This window comes from Camelina sativa, chromosome 20 (genome assembly GCF_030686135.1).
Source record: "Camelina sativa cultivar CO46 ecotype springtype chromosome 20, ASM3068613v1".
Lineage (NCBI taxonomy): Eukaryota > Viridiplantae > Streptophyta > Magnoliopsida > Brassicales > Brassicaceae > Camelina > Camelina sativa.
Window position 1 is genome coordinate 27,119,577 of NC_141899.1, and position 18,542 is coordinate 27,138,118.

General features: G+C 35.0%; 4 protein-coding genes and 1 pseudogene across 5 annotated transcripts; 1 reads left to right on the forward strand and 4 right to left on the reverse strand.

Annotated features, from left to right (window-relative positions):
• Window positions 1-4,891: 4,891 nt before the first annotated feature.
• On the reverse strand, window positions 4,892-5,515 carry LOC147919439 (uncharacterized). The gene has a single exon (XM_087504232.1). The coding sequence runs from the start codon at window positions 5,498-5,500 to the stop codon at window positions 4,892-4,894; it is 609 nt and encodes a 202-aa protein (XP_087360358.1). The 5' UTR covers window positions 5,501-5,515.
• A 1,233-nt stretch (window positions 5,516-6,748) lies between these two features.
• On the reverse strand, window positions 6,749-7,756 carry LOC147919440 (uncharacterized). The gene is made up of 2 exons (XM_087503967.1): window positions 7,100-7,756; window positions 6,749-6,985 (listed from the first exon to the last, which is right to left on the reverse strand). The coding sequence occupies exons 1-2, from the start codon at window positions 7,754-7,756 to the stop codon at window positions 6,749-6,751; spliced, it is 894 nt and encodes a 297-aa protein (XP_087360093.1).
• Window positions 7,757-8,039: 283 nt separating this feature from the next.
• Window positions 8,040-12,173, reverse strand: LOC147919441 (uncharacterized). The gene is made up of 6 exons (XM_087503968.1): window positions 12,170-12,173; window positions 11,906-12,089; window positions 11,737-11,812; window positions 9,397-9,463; window positions 8,391-9,262; window positions 8,040-8,246 (listed from the first exon to the last, which is right to left on the reverse strand). The coding sequence occupies exons 1-6, from the start codon at window positions 12,171-12,173 to the stop codon at window positions 8,040-8,042; spliced, it is 1,410 nt and encodes a 469-aa protein (XP_087360094.1).
• Window positions 12,174-12,448: 275 nt separating this feature from the next.
• On the reverse strand, window positions 12,449-14,128 carry LOC147919442 (putative fructokinase-7; annotated as a pseudogene). The gene is made up of 6 exons (XR_015592361.1): window positions 13,893-14,128; window positions 13,560-13,772; window positions 13,281-13,478; window positions 13,041-13,181; window positions 12,839-12,953; window positions 12,449-12,754 (listed from the first exon to the last, which is right to left on the reverse strand). The product of XR_015592361.1 is annotated as a putative fructokinase-7 (transcript).
• A 2,165-nt stretch (window positions 14,129-16,293) lies between these two features.
• LOC104771361 (UDP-rhamnose/UDP-galactose transporter 3) lies at window positions 16,294-18,324 on the forward strand. Its single transcript, XM_010495876.3, has 5 exons — window positions 16,294-16,736; window positions 16,829-17,013; window positions 17,170-17,370; window positions 17,469-17,630; window positions 17,714-18,324. The coding sequence occupies exons 1-5, from the start codon at window positions 16,598-16,600 to the stop codon at window positions 18,080-18,082; spliced, it is 1,056 nt and encodes a 351-aa protein (XP_010494178.1). The 5' UTR covers window positions 16,294-16,597; the 3' UTR covers window positions 18,083-18,324.
• Window positions 18,325-18,542: the final 218 nt, after the last annotated feature.

Below are 18,542 nucleotides of genomic sequence, written 5' to 3' on the forward strand. Positions count from 1 at the left end.
ATGGAATAATAATTAAATTTTCCAGCCGTTTTTGCGGCTAAATGTTTATATTAATTTTTTAACCCGCAACACTTCATGACTATTTGGTTGTTATATTTAGTTTTTTTTTGTTTAGTGTTAGAGATTCTATTTTGATCTTTAATTACTATAACAAAAATAAGGGATCAAAATACATAATAAGTAATTTATACGCTGTGATTAAGTTATATTTTTCTAATAATTTAATTATTTTACACAAGCTTAGTTAAACCAACTTGATTTTATATGTCAAAATATTATAATATTAGTAATGGACAAATAATAAAATGAGGATTTAACCCGTGTTAGCACAAATTTAATAATATTTTATTAATTCTAACATGTTCTCTTTATAACCCATCTATTATATAATCATATTATATATATAGTATTTAATTTTTTTTTTAATTTTACATATTCATAATATCTTTGAAATTTTATTAAGTTTATATATATTAATTATAATATTTAAATAAATGTGAATCGAAGTTCTTCCTACGTTAAGAATCAAAGCTCACATGTTTTAGAAAACAAAATGGAAATCAAATTGTTGTTTTATTTGTTTGCAAAGGATTCGGAAACACAATATATTCAAAACACAATAGAATGTGTGGTTAAATATATCATAGTTTCTATTTCTATATTGATTGCTATTATTTTTTTTAGTTTGAATGGAATGTAAAATATTAAGGAAACAAAATCTGAACTAATGCTACTTTTAGAAATTTGTTAAAGATTAATTTTATAAATAAGTTTTTTAATAAGTACAAATAAAATGTAAAACCCAAAATGTACTTAAAAATGTATATAAAAATTGGAAATAAAGTATCACTAAAAAAATTTGTCCATCTACACCTTTTTTTGAAAATGGTCATTTTTACGTAAAATACCCATACAAATTAAAATACCCAAATTTAACAAGTTTTAAAATGTGAAATATAGGAAAATAAGTAGATATACAATAATAGAGGTAATATAATTTTTTACAAAAAATATATAAGTTGTTTTTTTTATGGATAAAATTTAATATAAAAAATTTAGAAAACGTTTTCTGTTCTGAAAATTTAAGATGATGTGTTCTAACATTTTGTACATGCTATACTAAATTCAGGAATAGTTTATGTTCTAAATAGTTTAGTCGCCCGAAATTCAGAATTCTACAAAATTCAGAGTGTGTTTTCTACGGTTTACTTTCTGTTCTAAACGTTTTAGTACAATCCTTCTATGATTAACTCTATGCTCTGAAAATATTAGAATATATTTTATTCCTATTACTCTATCTCTGAGAAAATTAGTAGATGTCTACTACGGAAAAGAAGAATGTATACACTGAAACTTTTAGAGACAACTAAATATAGAAAGTGAATCTTTAATAAAGGAAACTAAATATTTATCTAATATTTAGTTATGATCGTAATTGATTGTTAGGATTACGTTCTACGTAATTTAGAAAACGTTGTCTAAGTGTTATAGAAAATTTTAAAAGTGTTAAAACAAACCCTAATCGATTAGTGTGCACTAGTTGATCATCCGTAAAACCGTTCTCTCTGGTTTCTTTTCACTGTTCTCGTATGTTTTCGATGGCAATGCACATCTATGTTAAGAGTGTTGTGTGGAGATTGTTTGACAATCATTAGTGGAGATTTATTATTGATGAAGAAAATCGTGGAAGATTACTAACTTTGGAATCGAGTACAACACATGAAGAATTGAAGATTATGATTTCAGAAGCCTATGGAATAGAGCCAAGTATGGTTGATATGGAGCTAAGTTTTTTTACCCACAGATCTCACTGCTGATTGTCCTCCTGTCATTATGATGGATAATAGTCAGGTCACAAATTTTCTTTCATACTATAAAAAGAAGAAAACAATAAATTTGTGTGTGACATTCAAAAGTGGTGTTGAGGATGTTGGGAGCAAAGTCAAATTGGATTTGAATAAAGAACCAGTGGTTTCAAGTTATGAAGATGGTGATGGTAGACCGAATGAAAACCTAGCTTTATTTGTGGTTACTGATGATGCCAAATGGAAGGATGTTTTAGGGAAAAAAACTTCCGATGTAAACGCCGGTTATGGTGTTGGAACGTTGTTGAAAGGTGTGAGCGTAAGGAAGGGTCAATATTTCAAAAGCAAAGAAGTGTTACAAGCAACTATGGAATTGTATGCGATGAGGTAAAACTGTGACTACAGGGTTACAAAATCTGATACAAAATTCTGGTGTATACGCTGCATAGAGGATATTTGCAAATGGAGTCTTCGTGCTGAGTGTTTAAATGGGTCTACGTATTTCAAGATCAACAAGTTTGTGGGGGACCATACTTGTGCTCCTTCAAAGAATAAGAAAATTTCTAGGACACCTTCAGCTAAAACAATTGAACATCTCATTATGCAGAATTATGAGGGTGTATTGGAAGAGCCTAAACCGAATGATATCATTAATATTATTCGTACAGAGTATGATTGTGATTTAACTTACTCTCAGGCATGGGAGTCTCGCGAGTATGCAGTGAATGAAGTTAGAGGAATTCCTGAGAAGAGGTATGGTAAAATACCAAAATACTTGTACATGATACAAGAAGTGAATCTGGGTACGTTTACAAATTATGAAGTTGATTGTGACAGTAGATTCAAATATCTGTTTATTTCTTTTGGTCAGTCAATAAGAGGATTTTACAAGGGAATGACGAAAGTTATTGTGGTTGATGGAACATTTCTGAAGAACAAATACAAAGGAGTTCTACTAGTTGCTACAACCGTAGATAGGAACTCTAATTTGTATCCAATGGCATTTGGAATTGCTGATTCTGAGAATGATTCTTCATGGGAGTGGTTTTTTTAGCAACTTAAGGTTGTTATTGGAGATGATAAAGATTTATCTTTCATATCAGATAGGCATGTGTCAATTAGCAAATCACTTGAAAAAATCTATCCATTGTCTACTCATGGTATTTGCATCCACCACTTGATTGGTAGTGTTATTACATATCACAAGGGAAGGGGTGTGGCTGATTTGGTTTCAAGAGCGTCTAAAGCTTATAGAGTTGCTGAGTTTGAAAAACATTTTGAAGAAATTTGCAACATTAGTCATGCGATTGGAGAGTACCTAGAGGATGCTCAGGTTAAAAAATGGGCTCGATGCCATTTCCTTGGATACAGATACGACTTGAACACAAACAATGCTGCAGAATCGATCAATTCAGCTTTGAGATCACCTAGAGAGTATCCAGTAATCCCTTTATTAGACAGCATCAGAGAGATGTTAACACGTTGGTTTTTTGAGTGAAGAGTACTAAGTGCAAAGCAGAAAATCCTTTAACTGTTAAGGTGGAGAATAAGATTTCAAGAAGAATAATGAAAGGTAAATACTTTAAAAGTTATCCTATTGGAAGAAACATATTACAGGTTAAAGCGAATGGGGTAGACTTTGTGACTTGGAAAGAAGAACATGTTCATGTGGGAAGTTCCAAATGGGCAAAATCCCTTGCAAACACGCCATCAAAGGAGCTTTTGATATATGCAATGATCGATATCCATATGCTGATGATATGTATAGCACTACCAGTTGGAGAGAGTACTATGAGGAGACTGTTAATCTAATAGGTATTCCAGAGAACGAATGGGGGGGGGGGGGGTCCCTGACCACGTTGAGGCTGCAAACGTTTTACCACCTGAAACAAGAAGACACTCGGGTAGACGAAGAAAACGAAGACATGAAACGGTTGAAGACAAGATAAGAGCGTCTCAACAATCACAATCGTCAAAGAGACACAAGTGTAGCCGTTGTGGTAAAGAAGGACACAATATATCAACATGTGATGTCCCAATATAGGTAAGGTTATGTTTTATTCTTTGTTAGGATTTTAAACCATTCCCAGTCTATGGTTGAATTATTCATTTCTAGTTTTTGTTTAAACTGTACTCTTGAGTTGTCAAGTCTGGTTTCAACATTTTAATATTTTACTTTTTCTGGTTTCTTACTTAAGAACAACAAACCAAATTAACAACAACACTGAACGGTGAAGGTCCAAAGGGAAAAATATGCTTAGAACAAAAAAAAAAAGACATGCTCAATAGGTTTTTGCTTCGATGGTTCAGATTCCACAACAACATCATCATCAATCTCAACCTAGTAATTTGTTGCATCCAATCATGGTCATGCACAATATCACTAAGATCACCATCATCTTCTTATTGCTTCAGACAAAGCATCCTCTATCTTCTCAAATATCTCCTTTTTCATCTTCTCGTAAACTAGTTTCTCAAACTCCAATCTCTCTGTTCTGAACTCTTTCAGATGCTTCTCAAATCCAACATTCTTTGCAGTTAGTGCAGACTAGCTACAAGAAGCCCCAACTGTTATAATCAATAAATAAAAAAAATTCAAACGTGTAAACATACCAATTTACCTTGTTTGATACAGCAAATCCACAACGATAGTATCTCCGGTAAGGATTGGGATCAGACTTCGATATAAGTGCTACAATTCCTTCCAGTCGAATTTGTCGATACATTGCTCATCTTCTTCTCACAATCGAACGAGAACTAGGTCGATTTTAGGTTTCTTAAATTTGGGGATTTATGTGTTTCATTGTAAAGGATCGGGTTTGGTGCAAGATACAGAATTGGTTAAGTTATTAATTTGGGATTAGCTTTAAACCAAATTAAAAAAGTCGTTTTGGTATTAAACCAAATTAAAAGTCGGTTTCTTGGTTTGATAGACTTGGTGAACAAATCATTGAAGACAAAGTGGTCATTGGTAGACTTTTTTATGTTAAAATGAATCAAAAGTCATACCATAGATTAAGTTAAAAATCAAAGGGACAAAAGTCATACAATGTGTCAATAAAGACATACTAATAAGATGAAAAAAATCAGTCAATTTCGATACTATGAGACGACAACTTTGGAGGGACATAGTTCTTCATTTGCTCAAGTAATAGTGGATCATTTGCAGCTTCCCATAGACCGACAGCAATCTTCAAACGCGCTTTTTTGATGTTCTCATCGGTTATCAAATCCAAACTTAGAGATAGCATATGACACTCGATGTATTTCAATGCATAGACCCCGCAATCGCTCTGCGACCTATTCAAGTCGGGCAGCACCTTCACGTCTATGATTTCATATTGTGTCAACAGAGATGCTTTTCCATTTACCTTTGCATTAATTTCTTTCAAAATCCTTGGGATGCAAGTTGCGAATGACTCCACATGCCTTCTATTCCTATGTCCAGCACAGCCGAAGACTTCAACAGTTCTTAAGACGAAGTTAACGCAAACAGAAATCCAGTGGTTGTCGTTGACCCAAATCGGAGAGTAGATCCTATCAAAGTCTGTACCCCATTGTTTACCTGTCTTTCCATGAGTAGGGAACTCACTGTTAGAGTAAGCGAGAAGTCTACTATCCCATTTGTTGCCACTCTTTGTTTTCAAGTACTTGGTGTATTCCACTTTGATTCTCTCGCTGAACATGCAATTCATAAAACTCACACGGTCTGACTTCATTCGCCCTAAAGATGTTTTCTCTCGGAATAAATACATCATCGCATCCATTTCCTTGAAAACAAATAAAAGTTAAATTTAAATTTAACCATGGTAAAATAATGAACAATTTAAGTGCTGAGTCAAATCAAGTTTATACTTACTTGATTGTGCAGCCACTTGGTGTGAGTAATGACTCGATCAAGTAATTCAACACTTATTACCGATGGACCCAACTTAAGTTGCTCGCGACCCAAATTCCTTTGCCATGCTTCCAAAGCACTCCATCTAACATCAGATACGAAAACCAAAGCAGCATCCTCATAATTTTTCCCGCATTTTGTGTAGGGTCTACATCGGGCACACATGGTTTTTGCGAAAGATGTCCTACTGTTTTGTCTAAGAAATCCTGAGTGCTTAAGAAATCTTGACTGTCAATATTAAAGTCTATGGCACCCGATTTAGTGAACAATTCATCGAAAACAAAGTTGTCTTCCTGTCAATGAAAAGATCAAAGTTTCAAATTAACAAAGAAATACAAAAACAAAGTTTAAATTTTACATTACAATACATAAGTTCACCAACACATCATTACAATACATAAGTTCACAATTAGCCCAATACATAAGTTTACAATACATAAGTTCACCAACACATCATTTCAAAAAATTACATAGCCGAATGTTTAAAAAAAAAATACATAGCCGATTTTTCCAAAACATTAAAACCAAAACAAGTTTTATCAAGTTACTTTTTACGTACCAAAGAATTTGGTTTAACGGATGGTGATTTCTCCTGAGTCAAAAATAAGAGTCCATAAGTTTTACAAAATCATTATAAATCCTTCTACCAAAGCATATAAATTATTTATTGACTTACCACATCTTTTGGTTTAAAGGATGGTGGTGTGGCTTGTGTCGAAGTTGATGCTAGAGTCGATAGTATCTTCTTCACTTCTGATACATCCTCCTCCATCTTCTTCAATCGCTGGCCTATTTCTTCTTTAAAAGGTTTGAAAGAAGCTTCAAACATACCTTTAATGAATGACTTCATTGCTTCATCAAATCATGAGTGGTTGCGGCTCGCTGACATAGGAGTTGCATTTTTCGACTCTCTGCACCGTGATCAATGTGCTTCGTCTTTCTCTTCTTTGTGCTTGATGCTCCCACATTTACATCTTGCTTCTTCTCGCTACTCTCCACCCCAGAAAATTGATTATCTCCATCACTAAGCTTAGGGTCTTCTTTCTCATCTCGCTTCTTTTTCAACATGATCATCTTCGTTTACAACCTCCTCTATCTTCTCTTCATCCACATCATCAGTCTCAACATGTCCCCACACATGGTCTCTAAAATCAAAACCAGATCGGACCAAATCATTTAAGTTTTTAACATGCACATCATTGATCTCATCACGCCTAAGAAAATATGCTGAGTCAAATATGTCATAATTTCCTGAGATGGAAATGTATGGATAAACGAAACCCTACAAAAAAACACATTTACAAAAATGTTTCTTTAGCCAACATTTTGAAAAAAAAAACATAACCAGATTACGACCATACCAATTAAAGAAGATTAGTGAAAGGAAATTACTAACGTTTGGTCCAAATGATTGCTCTATGAAGATAATGTCTTGATAAGAAACTTTTGCTGCGTCCTTCCAGTTAGAACATCTAGGAACGTTTGTCAATTCCTTGTTAATCTTCTCTCCCAACAATTCTCCAATCACTGGAATTGTTTCCATAACCCATACTTGAAGTGCGAATGAGAAACCATTAAGGATATAACTGTTGGTCTTCTTCAAATCCTTTCTTGTGTCCATGATCGAAGTCACAAGAGAGTCAAAAGAATGTAAACCCCAAGGATAAGCTCTCAACTTATCAAGATCCATCACCAATTTGATGTATGAGAGAGGGATCTTTTTCTTCTCGTCCTTAGCCATCACCAAACCAGCTATGACACACACATATACAAATCTTATCTTGTCTTGAGGTTCCCACTTGGGAGCTTCTAGTAGGTGCACATCTATCAGCCTTTTAATACTAATCTCCCCATCTCTCTTCAATAATCTAGCACAAAAACCTTTGTCCTCTTTCCAATTGTCTTCTTTCCAAGTATTCAAATCTAAGCTGAAACCATCCTCGAATTTAAGTCCAGTGACTGCATAATATTCTTTCATCGAAAATCTCAGTGGCTTCCTTCCAAACACAAACCAGAGTTCATGTTTCTTATCTGTGATCAACTGTCTACACATGATGTTGTGTATCAAACGAGCAGAGTACCCTAAACCATTTTCGTAGATGGAAAGAAGCTTCAAACATACCTTTAATGAATGACTTCATTTCTTCATCAAATCATGAGTGGTTGCGGCTCGCTGACATAGGAGTTGCATTTTTCGACTCTCTGCACCGTGATCAATGTGCTTCGTCTTTCTCTTCTTTGTGCTTGATGCTCCCACATTTACATCTTGCTTCTTTTCACTACTCTCCACCCCAGAAAATTGATTATCTCCATCACTAAGCTTAGGGTCTTCTTTCTCATCTCGCTTCTTTTTCAACATGATCATCTTCGTTTACAACCTCCTCTATCTTCTCTTCATCCACATCATCAGTCTCAACATGTCCCCACACATGGTCTCTAAAATCAAAACCAGATCGGACCAAATCATTTAAGTTTTTAACATGCACATCATTGATCTCATCACGCCTAAGAAAATATGCTAGAGTCAAATATGTCATAATTTCCTAAGATGGAAATGTATGGATAAACGAAACCCTACAAAAAAACACATTTACAAAAATGTTTCTTTAGCCAACATTTTGAAAAAAAAACATAACCAGATTACGACCATACCAATTAAAGAAGATTAGTGAAAGGAAATTACTAACCTTTGGTCCAAATGATTGCTCTATGAAGATAATGTCTTGATAAGAAACTTTTGCTGCGTCCTTCCAGTTAGAACATCTAGGAACGTTTGTCAATTCCTTGTTAATCTTCTCTCCCAACAATTCTCCAATCACTGGAATTGTTTCCATAACCCATACTTGAAGTGCGAATGAGAAACCATTAAGGATATAACTGTTGGTCTTCTTCAAATCCTTTCTTGTGTCCATGATCGAAGTCACAAGAGAGTCAAAAGAATGTAAACCCCAAGGATAAGCTCTCAACTTATCCAGATCCATCACCAATTTGATGTATGAGAGAGGGATCTTTTTCTTCTCGTCCTTAGCCATCACCAAACCAGCTATGACACACACATATACAAATCTTATCTTGTCTTGAGGTTCCCACTTGGGAGCTTCTAGTAGGTGCACATCTATCAGCCTTTTAATACTAATCTCCCCATCTCTCTTCAATAATCTAGCACAAAAACCTTTATCCTCTTTCCAATTGTCTTCTTTCCAAGTATTCAAATCTAAGCTGAAACCATCCTCGAATTTAAGTCCAGTGACTGCATAATATTCTTGCATCGAAAATCTCAGTGGCTTCCTTCCAAACACAAACCAGAGTTCATGTTTCTTATCTGTGATCAACTGTCTACACATGATGTTGTGTATCAAACGAGCAGAGTACCCTAAACCATTTTCGTAGATGGAAAACACATTTGCAAAGACAGGATCACTCTTCACTTTCTCATACTCGGTTGGCAAAGCATCTTTGATTCTTGTCAAGATAGACATTTTGCAGCTATTGTTTATCTGCTTCACTTGTGGTTCATCACCATATCTGAAAAGGCGTTTAGGATACTCCTTTTCAACGCCTGAACAAAAGATTAACAAAAATAAAATCAAACAAAGCAATAAGAGTTGTTAGAAATAAGGGAAAAAACACTCTCATTAGGGAAAAAACACTCTCATTAGGGAAAAAACAAATATTCAAAATTTATAAAAGTACCTGATATCAGTCCGCTTGATCCATCTTTGTCATCCATGTTCAACAAGCTAATATTGCTCATGTACACCTAACATGTGAAACATAAAACATATTACAATCAAATAACTATCAAACAAAAAATGAAACCAAGAACAGTTTATAATACCAACTTTTAAATTTAACACTATTGCCAATTTAATACAAAACTTAGCGATCACCAACTCAAGCCATCGGGATTTCAAAACTCTTGAGACAAACTATGAAACAATTAGATGAAGATGAACCAAGACAAGCCTTGCTCGTTACTCTCATTGTTGATAGCTCAATTTAGTAATAGGAATTCGAAAGCGATTAACAAAATCTACATGCAACTTCCAAATCTATACAAAATGAAAAATCTAGAGTGATTTACACTGTAATATCAAACCGAATTTCAAATGATATGAAGAGAAGCAAACGACATTGAGCGATGGGAGCAAAAAAAACCATGGGAGCAAAAAAAACCATGAATCGCATTAATAAGATGAAACCAAATCAGGAGAGGGACAAATCAAGGACGAAACTTCACCCAAATGAGAAAATGATGGAAAAAGAAACTCACCGCTGTCAATTAATCGAAAGAACAAGTGGCAGTAATTCACCGTCCGTCAAAGCCGTCGTTGATGTCAATTTTTCTTGTTACGATTTGGTAAAAGTGAAAGCTAAGTATAAAAGGGTTTTCGGGTTTTCATTCTTTGGGGTGTAGAAACCTCTAAATCGATTAAAGATTTCCATCACTTAATATTTTTCTTTTTAAATTTTGTTAATTATTATTTACTGTATTTTCATATTTAGTTTATTTTAAAAGTTAAGAGTAAAACTGAATTTTTATTAGGGTGAGTTACTAGAATATTGCATAAAAGCTTCCTTATTACAAAAGCAACATACAATTGTTTGTAATGACTAGACTAACACCTTGTACCTATACTACCCCTGAAACTAGTGTTGAGAAAAAACGTAATTACGGCTAATGCCATTAGAAAAAAAAAAAAAAACATTGGAAGTTGGGACTAAGTCTACCGATCCTTTGATGGTAGATTTATACACGTGGACTGATTAAAGGTGTACGTCAGATATTTTTGGTACACTTAGTTGTAGTCTTGGTACACTTATCGGTCACTGTAGATGGTACACTTAGTTGTAGTGTTGGTACACTTATCGGTGGACGTACATGAAATCCATTCGGTAGATTAAGTTGGTAGAGGAATTTCCCTTTGATGATAGACTTTTGTTTTTAGAGCGTGTAGCGGGAAACGTAAAAGGGTGGGAAGATATTTATGATAGACTAATGGCATGTTGCGACAGATTTTTGCGACAGCCTTCTCTCCTTATAGATATTTTTGGTATACTTTGTTTGTTTTTTGAAATAGTTTTCGTAGTGTTGTGGTAGGCTTCATGTCCGTGGTAGATTTAGTAAGTAAGATTGACAGCTGTAAAGTCTTACCAGAATAACACGAATTTGTTTGAGCTGGCAAAGACAGTCTAGCGTTGCGATAGACTTATTGGAGGAAGATCTAAACAGGTTTGTTGTTCTTCCCTAAATCTTTCCTCTGGGTTCATCCATGGAAGAGCAAGATATCGTTTAGGAAATCTATATAACTCACTTTTTATAGGTTTTTAATTTAGAAATCAGATGTTGAGACGAAAATCTATAATAGTTGAGTAAAAACCCCACAAGTGAAACCAAAAAAATAGACATAAGTCGTGAAAAAATAAAGTGAGGCAGGGGAAATTAGGGTTTTCAGTCGTATGTTAGAGGTAGAAGACGAGGATATTATGGTAATTTCGGGTTCATTAAACCTAAAATCGAACGTGTACGTACATATAAACGTCTACGTACATATGAACTTATACATACATAATGTTCTTGAGATTAGTGTACGTACATAACGTTCTTTTGCTTAGTGTAGGTCCATAAATCCGCTTTAATGAACAATATTATTGTAATTTTGTAGTCATCTTCAACATATCTTCTTCTGCAACCCTAGCTAATATTGTCGTTGTTGTTCACCGGAAATGGAACAAGTAAGAGATGTTACTAGAAAAAGTAAGAGATGTTACTAGAACAACCTATGTAATTCTTAATTGTTTATTTATTTATTATATTTCCGAGAGCTAATGAATAATAACCACACAAAATTACATTTTAACTATAGAGGGTAATATTTAGATAAATCAACTTGAGCATAAAGTATATGGATGATAGAGACTATATAATCAAATGCAATTGAAAGTTCAAAACAGGTTTCATTCCTCGGATGAAGTCCTTGAGTTCGAATTGATAGTAACAAACTTGCCATCTTTTGTGGTCGTTATGTCTACACAGCAACTGGAATCCTTTTCGGTAAACACTACGGTATCATCCCTCCTATCTGATTCAACATTTGTAACAACAACCCTGCAAAAACATGTCACAGTTGAACAAACAACCCCAAGTTTCATAAAGACAAAAATCTATCAATCTACTACTATTATAAGTTAATGTATTTGCCTGTGAGGTCTTTGGTTTTCATCTGCAACAGTATAAAACAAGGTGACTCCATTTAAAGCCCATGCCAAGCTAACAACTCCATCAACTTCCAACCTCGGAACTAAAAGACCGGTTCTCAAATGCTTAATTTGGAGAAGGAAACGTTCAACTCCTTTGTGAGTTACATGGGTTTCGGAGATAGGTACTGAACCGAACTAGAGAAGATTGACAGCATAAATGATTTGCACCATTAGAGAATTCACTAAAACAGTCTCTGGATCAAACCCATGCTCCCGAATTATTACGTATGGTTTCCTTTAACCAAACTTATGCATCTAATCACATGTCTATAGCTGCATTGATTAAGCTATGAGACATCATAGTCTTGGTATTAAGCTATCTTTACTTCCGCCAATGTACTTAACCCATTACTTACTAACAATTTAAATTAATGGTTCACGAGATTTGTCGTGTGTCGTTCTCAGTTCATAAAAATGGTGTGCAGTTTACAATATGAGAAATATGAATTGTTTGTTCCTTATAGTTGTAGAGTTAGAAACTAACTTCAACATAAAACCACCCCAATACTAAAACTCCGGGAGATCAACAAACTAAAAAACACACACACAATATTTTTGAGTTCCTACAAACTGGGGAAAAAAGGACAAAAATACAGTAAAAAGGTAATGAATTGATACATTCAAAAGAGAGAGAGACTCGTGAAGCATTTTAGGAGCGAGGAGAAGGAGAAGAAGAAGATGATAGAAGGTTTTGAACAGCATCCATGCTAGGAATAGCTCCTCTCTCTGTTACTGTAATGGCTCCACAAGCGTTTGCGAATAGAAGTGCCTCTCTTAGTTTCTTCTCATCCTGCAAATTCACAATGAGTCAGATTCAGTCTAGTTTATAAACCACAGAAGGTTAAAATGATAGAGATAGAGTAAGTAAAAGTACCTTGAGAAGAGTGAGATCAGAAGCTAAGCTGTTCAACAGACCGCTCACGAATGCATCTCCTGCGCCGGTTGTATCAACAGGCTTCACTTACTCCACCAACTCTACCTTTAAACTCCTGCAAGAAAATATACAGCTACAAGAATAAGTAATCTAATATCGATTTGATACGGAAGAAGAAGTTTATTCTAAAAGAGAAGCAAACCTGAGTGTAGTATCTACAGCCCTTAGGTCCTTCTGAAACAACGAGAAGCTTGAGATTGGGATGAAAGAGCTTTTGCAACACCACATCATCATCATAAGGATCATCTCCACCAGTCAAGAATGTGATCTCGTCCTCACTGATCTGAGAAACTCTCAGACAAAACTTGTGTCAGTTCAAGTACTACTAGGGATGATGATCTGATTTTCTACCTTAACTTGGAGTAAAAAATATCATATATACCTTTATCACATCTGCTAAGTTCCAAATACTCAGGATCTCTTTCCTTGCAGCATCTTCTGATGGCCACAACGGCAATCTCAAATTCGGGTCATAAGATAAGAGACTCCCTGAAGCTTTAGCGATTTTCATAGCTGCAAGCTGAGTCGAACGGCAAGGCTCCTCAATCAAACTGATGGAACCGTAATGAAAGATCTTGGCCTGTAATCAAACAAAACAACCAGTGGACTTAAGTCTCTCATCTTGGTTTGTGGTTCAAAGTAACTAAAAAATCTAATCTACCTTTTGGATGAGGTTCTTGTCAAGCTCAGATTCCGAGAGAAGCATATCAGCACTAGGGTGCCTGAAGAACAAAAACTCCCTCTCTCCATCAGCTATTAAAGTGACAAAGGCCAGAGCTGTCCGTGCATTGTGATCAAATCTCATTCCAGAATTGTCGACATTGTTCAGCCTTAGAATATCAGCTAACATACGTCCAAACTCATCATCACCAACCTAATTTTTTCCAAACAAGATCAAAAACTCATCATCAATTTCCATATCTTTCTTATCCCTCAATGATTCTTCAAATTTCTAATATAGAAAGGTGATCAGATATGGTACTCTAGTACACACCAGATTCATGTTGGCAAGTCATGATCCATGAAACGACTTCATCTTCAGAAACAGTGCCCAGCTTGTCAAGTAAGTCCAGAATGGTGAGTCCCCAGTATGCACCATTCATTCTCAGATGATCCATAACCCAATAACTCCTTGAAGTGCTTCAGCCTTTACACGGGAAGACACTGAGCTATAGCTGTTGATATACTCCAGTTGAAGAATTTATTTAAGATGCGGGGAGGATGGAATCTTCATTTGCTGGGCGAGGTTACAGTGCCCCGAGAACAGCTTCTTCAAAGAGATGATGAAAACCTTTTCTGTTCTCCCATCGAGACAGCTTCACACCGTAACTGAACCAAGGCCTAGAGAAAACCCGAAACACTTCAACAGAAAAAGCTGGGCTTTGGACACAAACCCTAGATGTCACTCAACACCAACACAGAGGAAGAACCCGAAGACAAAACAACCGTAATTGCAGAACAAATGGATTATCAAAGCCAACTCGAAGAAACAAGAAGCTGACTAAATACAAACCTCAGACGAAGCAGCACCACCGAATAGCCAACAGAATCCAAGAGCAAAACTTTTCAGGTCCACCTTGAGAGCAGCCGGAAAAACAAACAGGTCACCACCACTCCCAATCCAACGAGAACAGAGTCGAGAGACCTGAATGTCGAGACAAAAAAAACCAGATCGGGAACCAGATCCTCTAAAGCTAGATCGGAAAAGCAAGACGGAGCCACCGGGAATAGATCCATCTAAGAACAACCCCAATCCGCCACAAGACGGAGACGACAAAGCTAAAGGTTGAGATTGATAAAAGGAAAAACAAAAGCAAACTACCAAGAAGAGAAACTACTTAACTACAAAGGAAATGGACCGACGATGGTGCTCTGGAAGCCACCCATCGCCGGTCATCGGGCAAACTTTTTTGTGACGGCTAGGGCAAACAGTTGAGAGAGAAAAAGAGGAAAGAAGAAAAATAGGAGGAATATTGAACAAATCTCTCCAAAAACACCTAATGAATCAATTTAAGCAGAGATGAGTATTTTGGAATTTTTAAAAAATTCACCTCTAGATCTGTAACAAAAATATGATTTCTTATGTTTGGATGCTATGATTTTGTCGAAGAAGATGAATCAATTAGAAAGAATTATTCTGGTTTTTTTTACAACCAAATTTAATTAGAAATAGCATAAAACGTAATAAAACACACAACTCAGGTATAGAAGTAATTTGCAAACTTTTATGTGTTATTCTAGTAAAACAGAAATCTCAACGTGTTAGTCTAGTAATAAACCTACTTTTATGCAATATTCTAGGTAATTTCCCTTTTTATTATTATAAAACCTATTTCACCAAACCTACAAATAAAATTACATATAGACATTTTTTGAAAAGAACGTCCTTTATTTCCAATTTTCCCATGCTTTTCTTGGCTGCTTAAACGAAAAGTTACCAAGACACTTTGACTTTGCGTAATGCAAAAATAACGGCACCATGAAAAGAGGTTCTCTCCCTCCGCCTCTCAATATGCCTAAGTTGCCGGTCAACAAGCACTACTCTATTTGTGTCATTTTCCGGTCAACATATTTTTTTATACAAAATAAATTATAAACATATTAATTAATCCGACTTTCCTTAGAAACCATGCTTTGTAAAAAGATGGATTTCAGAAAAACTTAGAACAGTTTTATTCAAATTATTCATGAAAAAACTCTTACATAGTTGGTTTACTTCAAAACTAGTTATATAATTTATACGAAATTTTAAAATGACTATTAAGAACTGTAAACCATATTATATACATTCCACAATCTAATGATTTATACATTTGAGAATCTCTTTACATTATTTTCGCCATATAAATACATATATTTTAAAAATGTAAGATCATTTCAGATATTTACTATATTATTGTTTCTTCAACCATTTTTGTACGTTTCTGTTATCTATAAATTGTATAGAAGGTAAATAAAAAAGTTAATTGCTAATAGTGACTAATAAGGTCTGGACAAATCGAGTCAATTCAGTCCAAAGTTAAAGAGTTATTTGTCTAATATTGGATGTTTTTTTAGCTACTATAAAACTTATTCTAGTTCTATTTTATGATAATTTCTTATTTTTAAATAACTAATTATATTTTTTTTTTATGGATTTTCTAATCTAGTGTCTTAATAAGTCATAATTTTAATCTATAGTAACTATCGAATCTTAATTTAAAAAATAAGTAAAAGAAAACCTTACGGCAAAAACAACAATTATTAAAAAGAATGATTCGATTGACTCTATAATTATATTTTACATATACTACTTATCTTTGGACTACATACATTACTTAGCTTATTTATTTAACATCTTTTAACTTTTTCATTTTCAGTATATAATAATAACAAATAGTAATGATGAATTTTTTGATGCGAGTAAAGAGTAAAATATTAAATCTACTTTGAATACTTCCTTTTTTAAAAAAACTGTTTATTATTTTGAGATGTGAGATTTGTCAGATATTTTCTTAACGTGAAGAGAAGCATTTGTGCAAACTACTACTACTACAAAGACAAAGACAGAGAGAGAGAGAAGAAGTAGAATCTTGAGAAGTTGAGCCTCCTATAAAGCGTGAATCTCTCTCTCTCTCTCTCTCTCTCTCTCTCTGTCTTTCTCTCTCGCATCACCGGGAAGATCTCGCGGCGGCGGCGGTGGTGACAGTTTGACCAGAGATGGCGGCGGAGAATGAGAAAAAATCTTCTTCAGCAGTCTCCGATATGGGAGCTTGGGCAATGAATGTGATCAGCTCCGTTGGGATTATCATGGCGAATAAACAGCTAATGTCTTCTTCTGGTTTCGCATTTAGTTTCGGTTCGTCTTCTTCTTCTTCTTCTTCTCCGATCTCACCTTGTTTTATCAATTTTGCTTTGAGATCTGAATGATTTCTGAGATTGTTTTTGCAGCTACGACTCTCACCGGATTCCACTTCGCGTTAACCGCATTGGTCGGTATGGTATCGAACGCTACTGGACTCTCTGCATCGAAGCATGTACCTATGTGGGAGCTTATTTGGTTCTCCATTGTTGCTAATGTCTCTATCGCTGCTATGAATTTTAGTCTCATGCTCAATTCCGTTGGCTTTTACCAGGTTCTTCCCCCTTTTCGATCTCGATCCAAGTACCTTTGATTTTGGAGTATTGGATTCATATTTAGAATCAAATAGCTTTGATTTGAAGTACTGGATTTGCATATGTTGTTTTTTTTTTTTTTTTTCTGAATGAATGGGTGGTTCTTGTGTTGATAGATCTCGAAGCTGAGCATGATCCCTGTGGTGTGTGTCATGGAATGGATACTACACAGCAAGAGATACTCAAGAGAAGTGAAAATAGCTGTTGTGGTTGTTGTTGTAGGTGTTGGTATTTGTACTGTGACTGATGTTAAGGTTAATGCCAAGGGTTTTATTTGTGCTTGTGTTGCTATTTTCTCCTCATCTTTGCAGCAAATTGTAAGTTTTTTTTTTTTGTTTGTGAAATTGGTTTTTGGAAGGTTGGAATCAGATCTGATCTATTTGTTTGGGTGTTTTCTTTTCTTTGTTGTTGCTAGTTAATAGGTTCCCTGCAGAAGAAATATTCAATTGGTTCTTTTGAGCTTTTGAGTAAAACAGCGCCGATTCAAGCTCTTTCGCTCCTTGTTGTTGGTCCTTTGGTTGATTATCTCCTTAGTGGGAAGTTCATTATGAACTACAGTATGTCTTCCGGTTGCTTTGTAAGCATCTCTCTCTCTCTCTCTTTGTCTCTGCTAGTATTGTTATGTTATTATTGTTGTCTCTAATGTTCTGTCATTTGCAGCTATTCATCCTTCTCTCGTGTGCTCTAGCTGTCTTCTGCAACATAAGCCAGTACCTTTGTATCGGGCGGTTTTCAGCGGTTTCTTTCCAGATTATAGGTCACATGAAAACCGTGTGCATCCTCACACTAGGTTGGGTCCTATTTGATTCTGCAATGACTTTCAAAAACGTAGCGGGCATGATTGTTGCGATTGTTGGAATGGTAATCTATAGTTGGGCTATGGAATTGGAGAAGCAGTCTAATATTGCTGCAGCAAAGGCTTTGAACAGTGTGAAACACAGCTTATCAGAAGAAGAGTTTGGACTTTTGAAGGAAGGTGTAGAAACTACACAATCGAAAGATGTTGAACTTGGCTACACAAAAGGTTAGGAAGATGGATAGAGAAACATAGTCTTCAGGTACAATTTGTTCTGTTATAATATGTGTATGTGTTGTGTTATCTAAACCAAGAGATCGGATCCGCAGAGATTAGTCTAGGCTTCGATCTAAAGTTTACTTGGTTATACAAATGTTTTGTGTTATTTATATCTCTACTCAATTCCATGGAAAATAACTTCAATGACCATATGTTTTTGTTTTACAGAGAACTCAAAGAGTATATTCCTTTATTATTTTTTTTAGCTCATCTTATAGAATTTATATGACAGCAAACGAAAGAGTATTATTCCATTTGGTCACATATTCTCAATGTATTTGTTACTCACCGAGGTTTTCCAAGTGTTGGATTTCATTATATCCGGTTTTTGTAATTTGAATTGTTGTAAATTGTCGAAGCCAATAATAGGGGAATCTGGTTACTCAGAAGTTGAAGTAGAACTAATTGCAACTA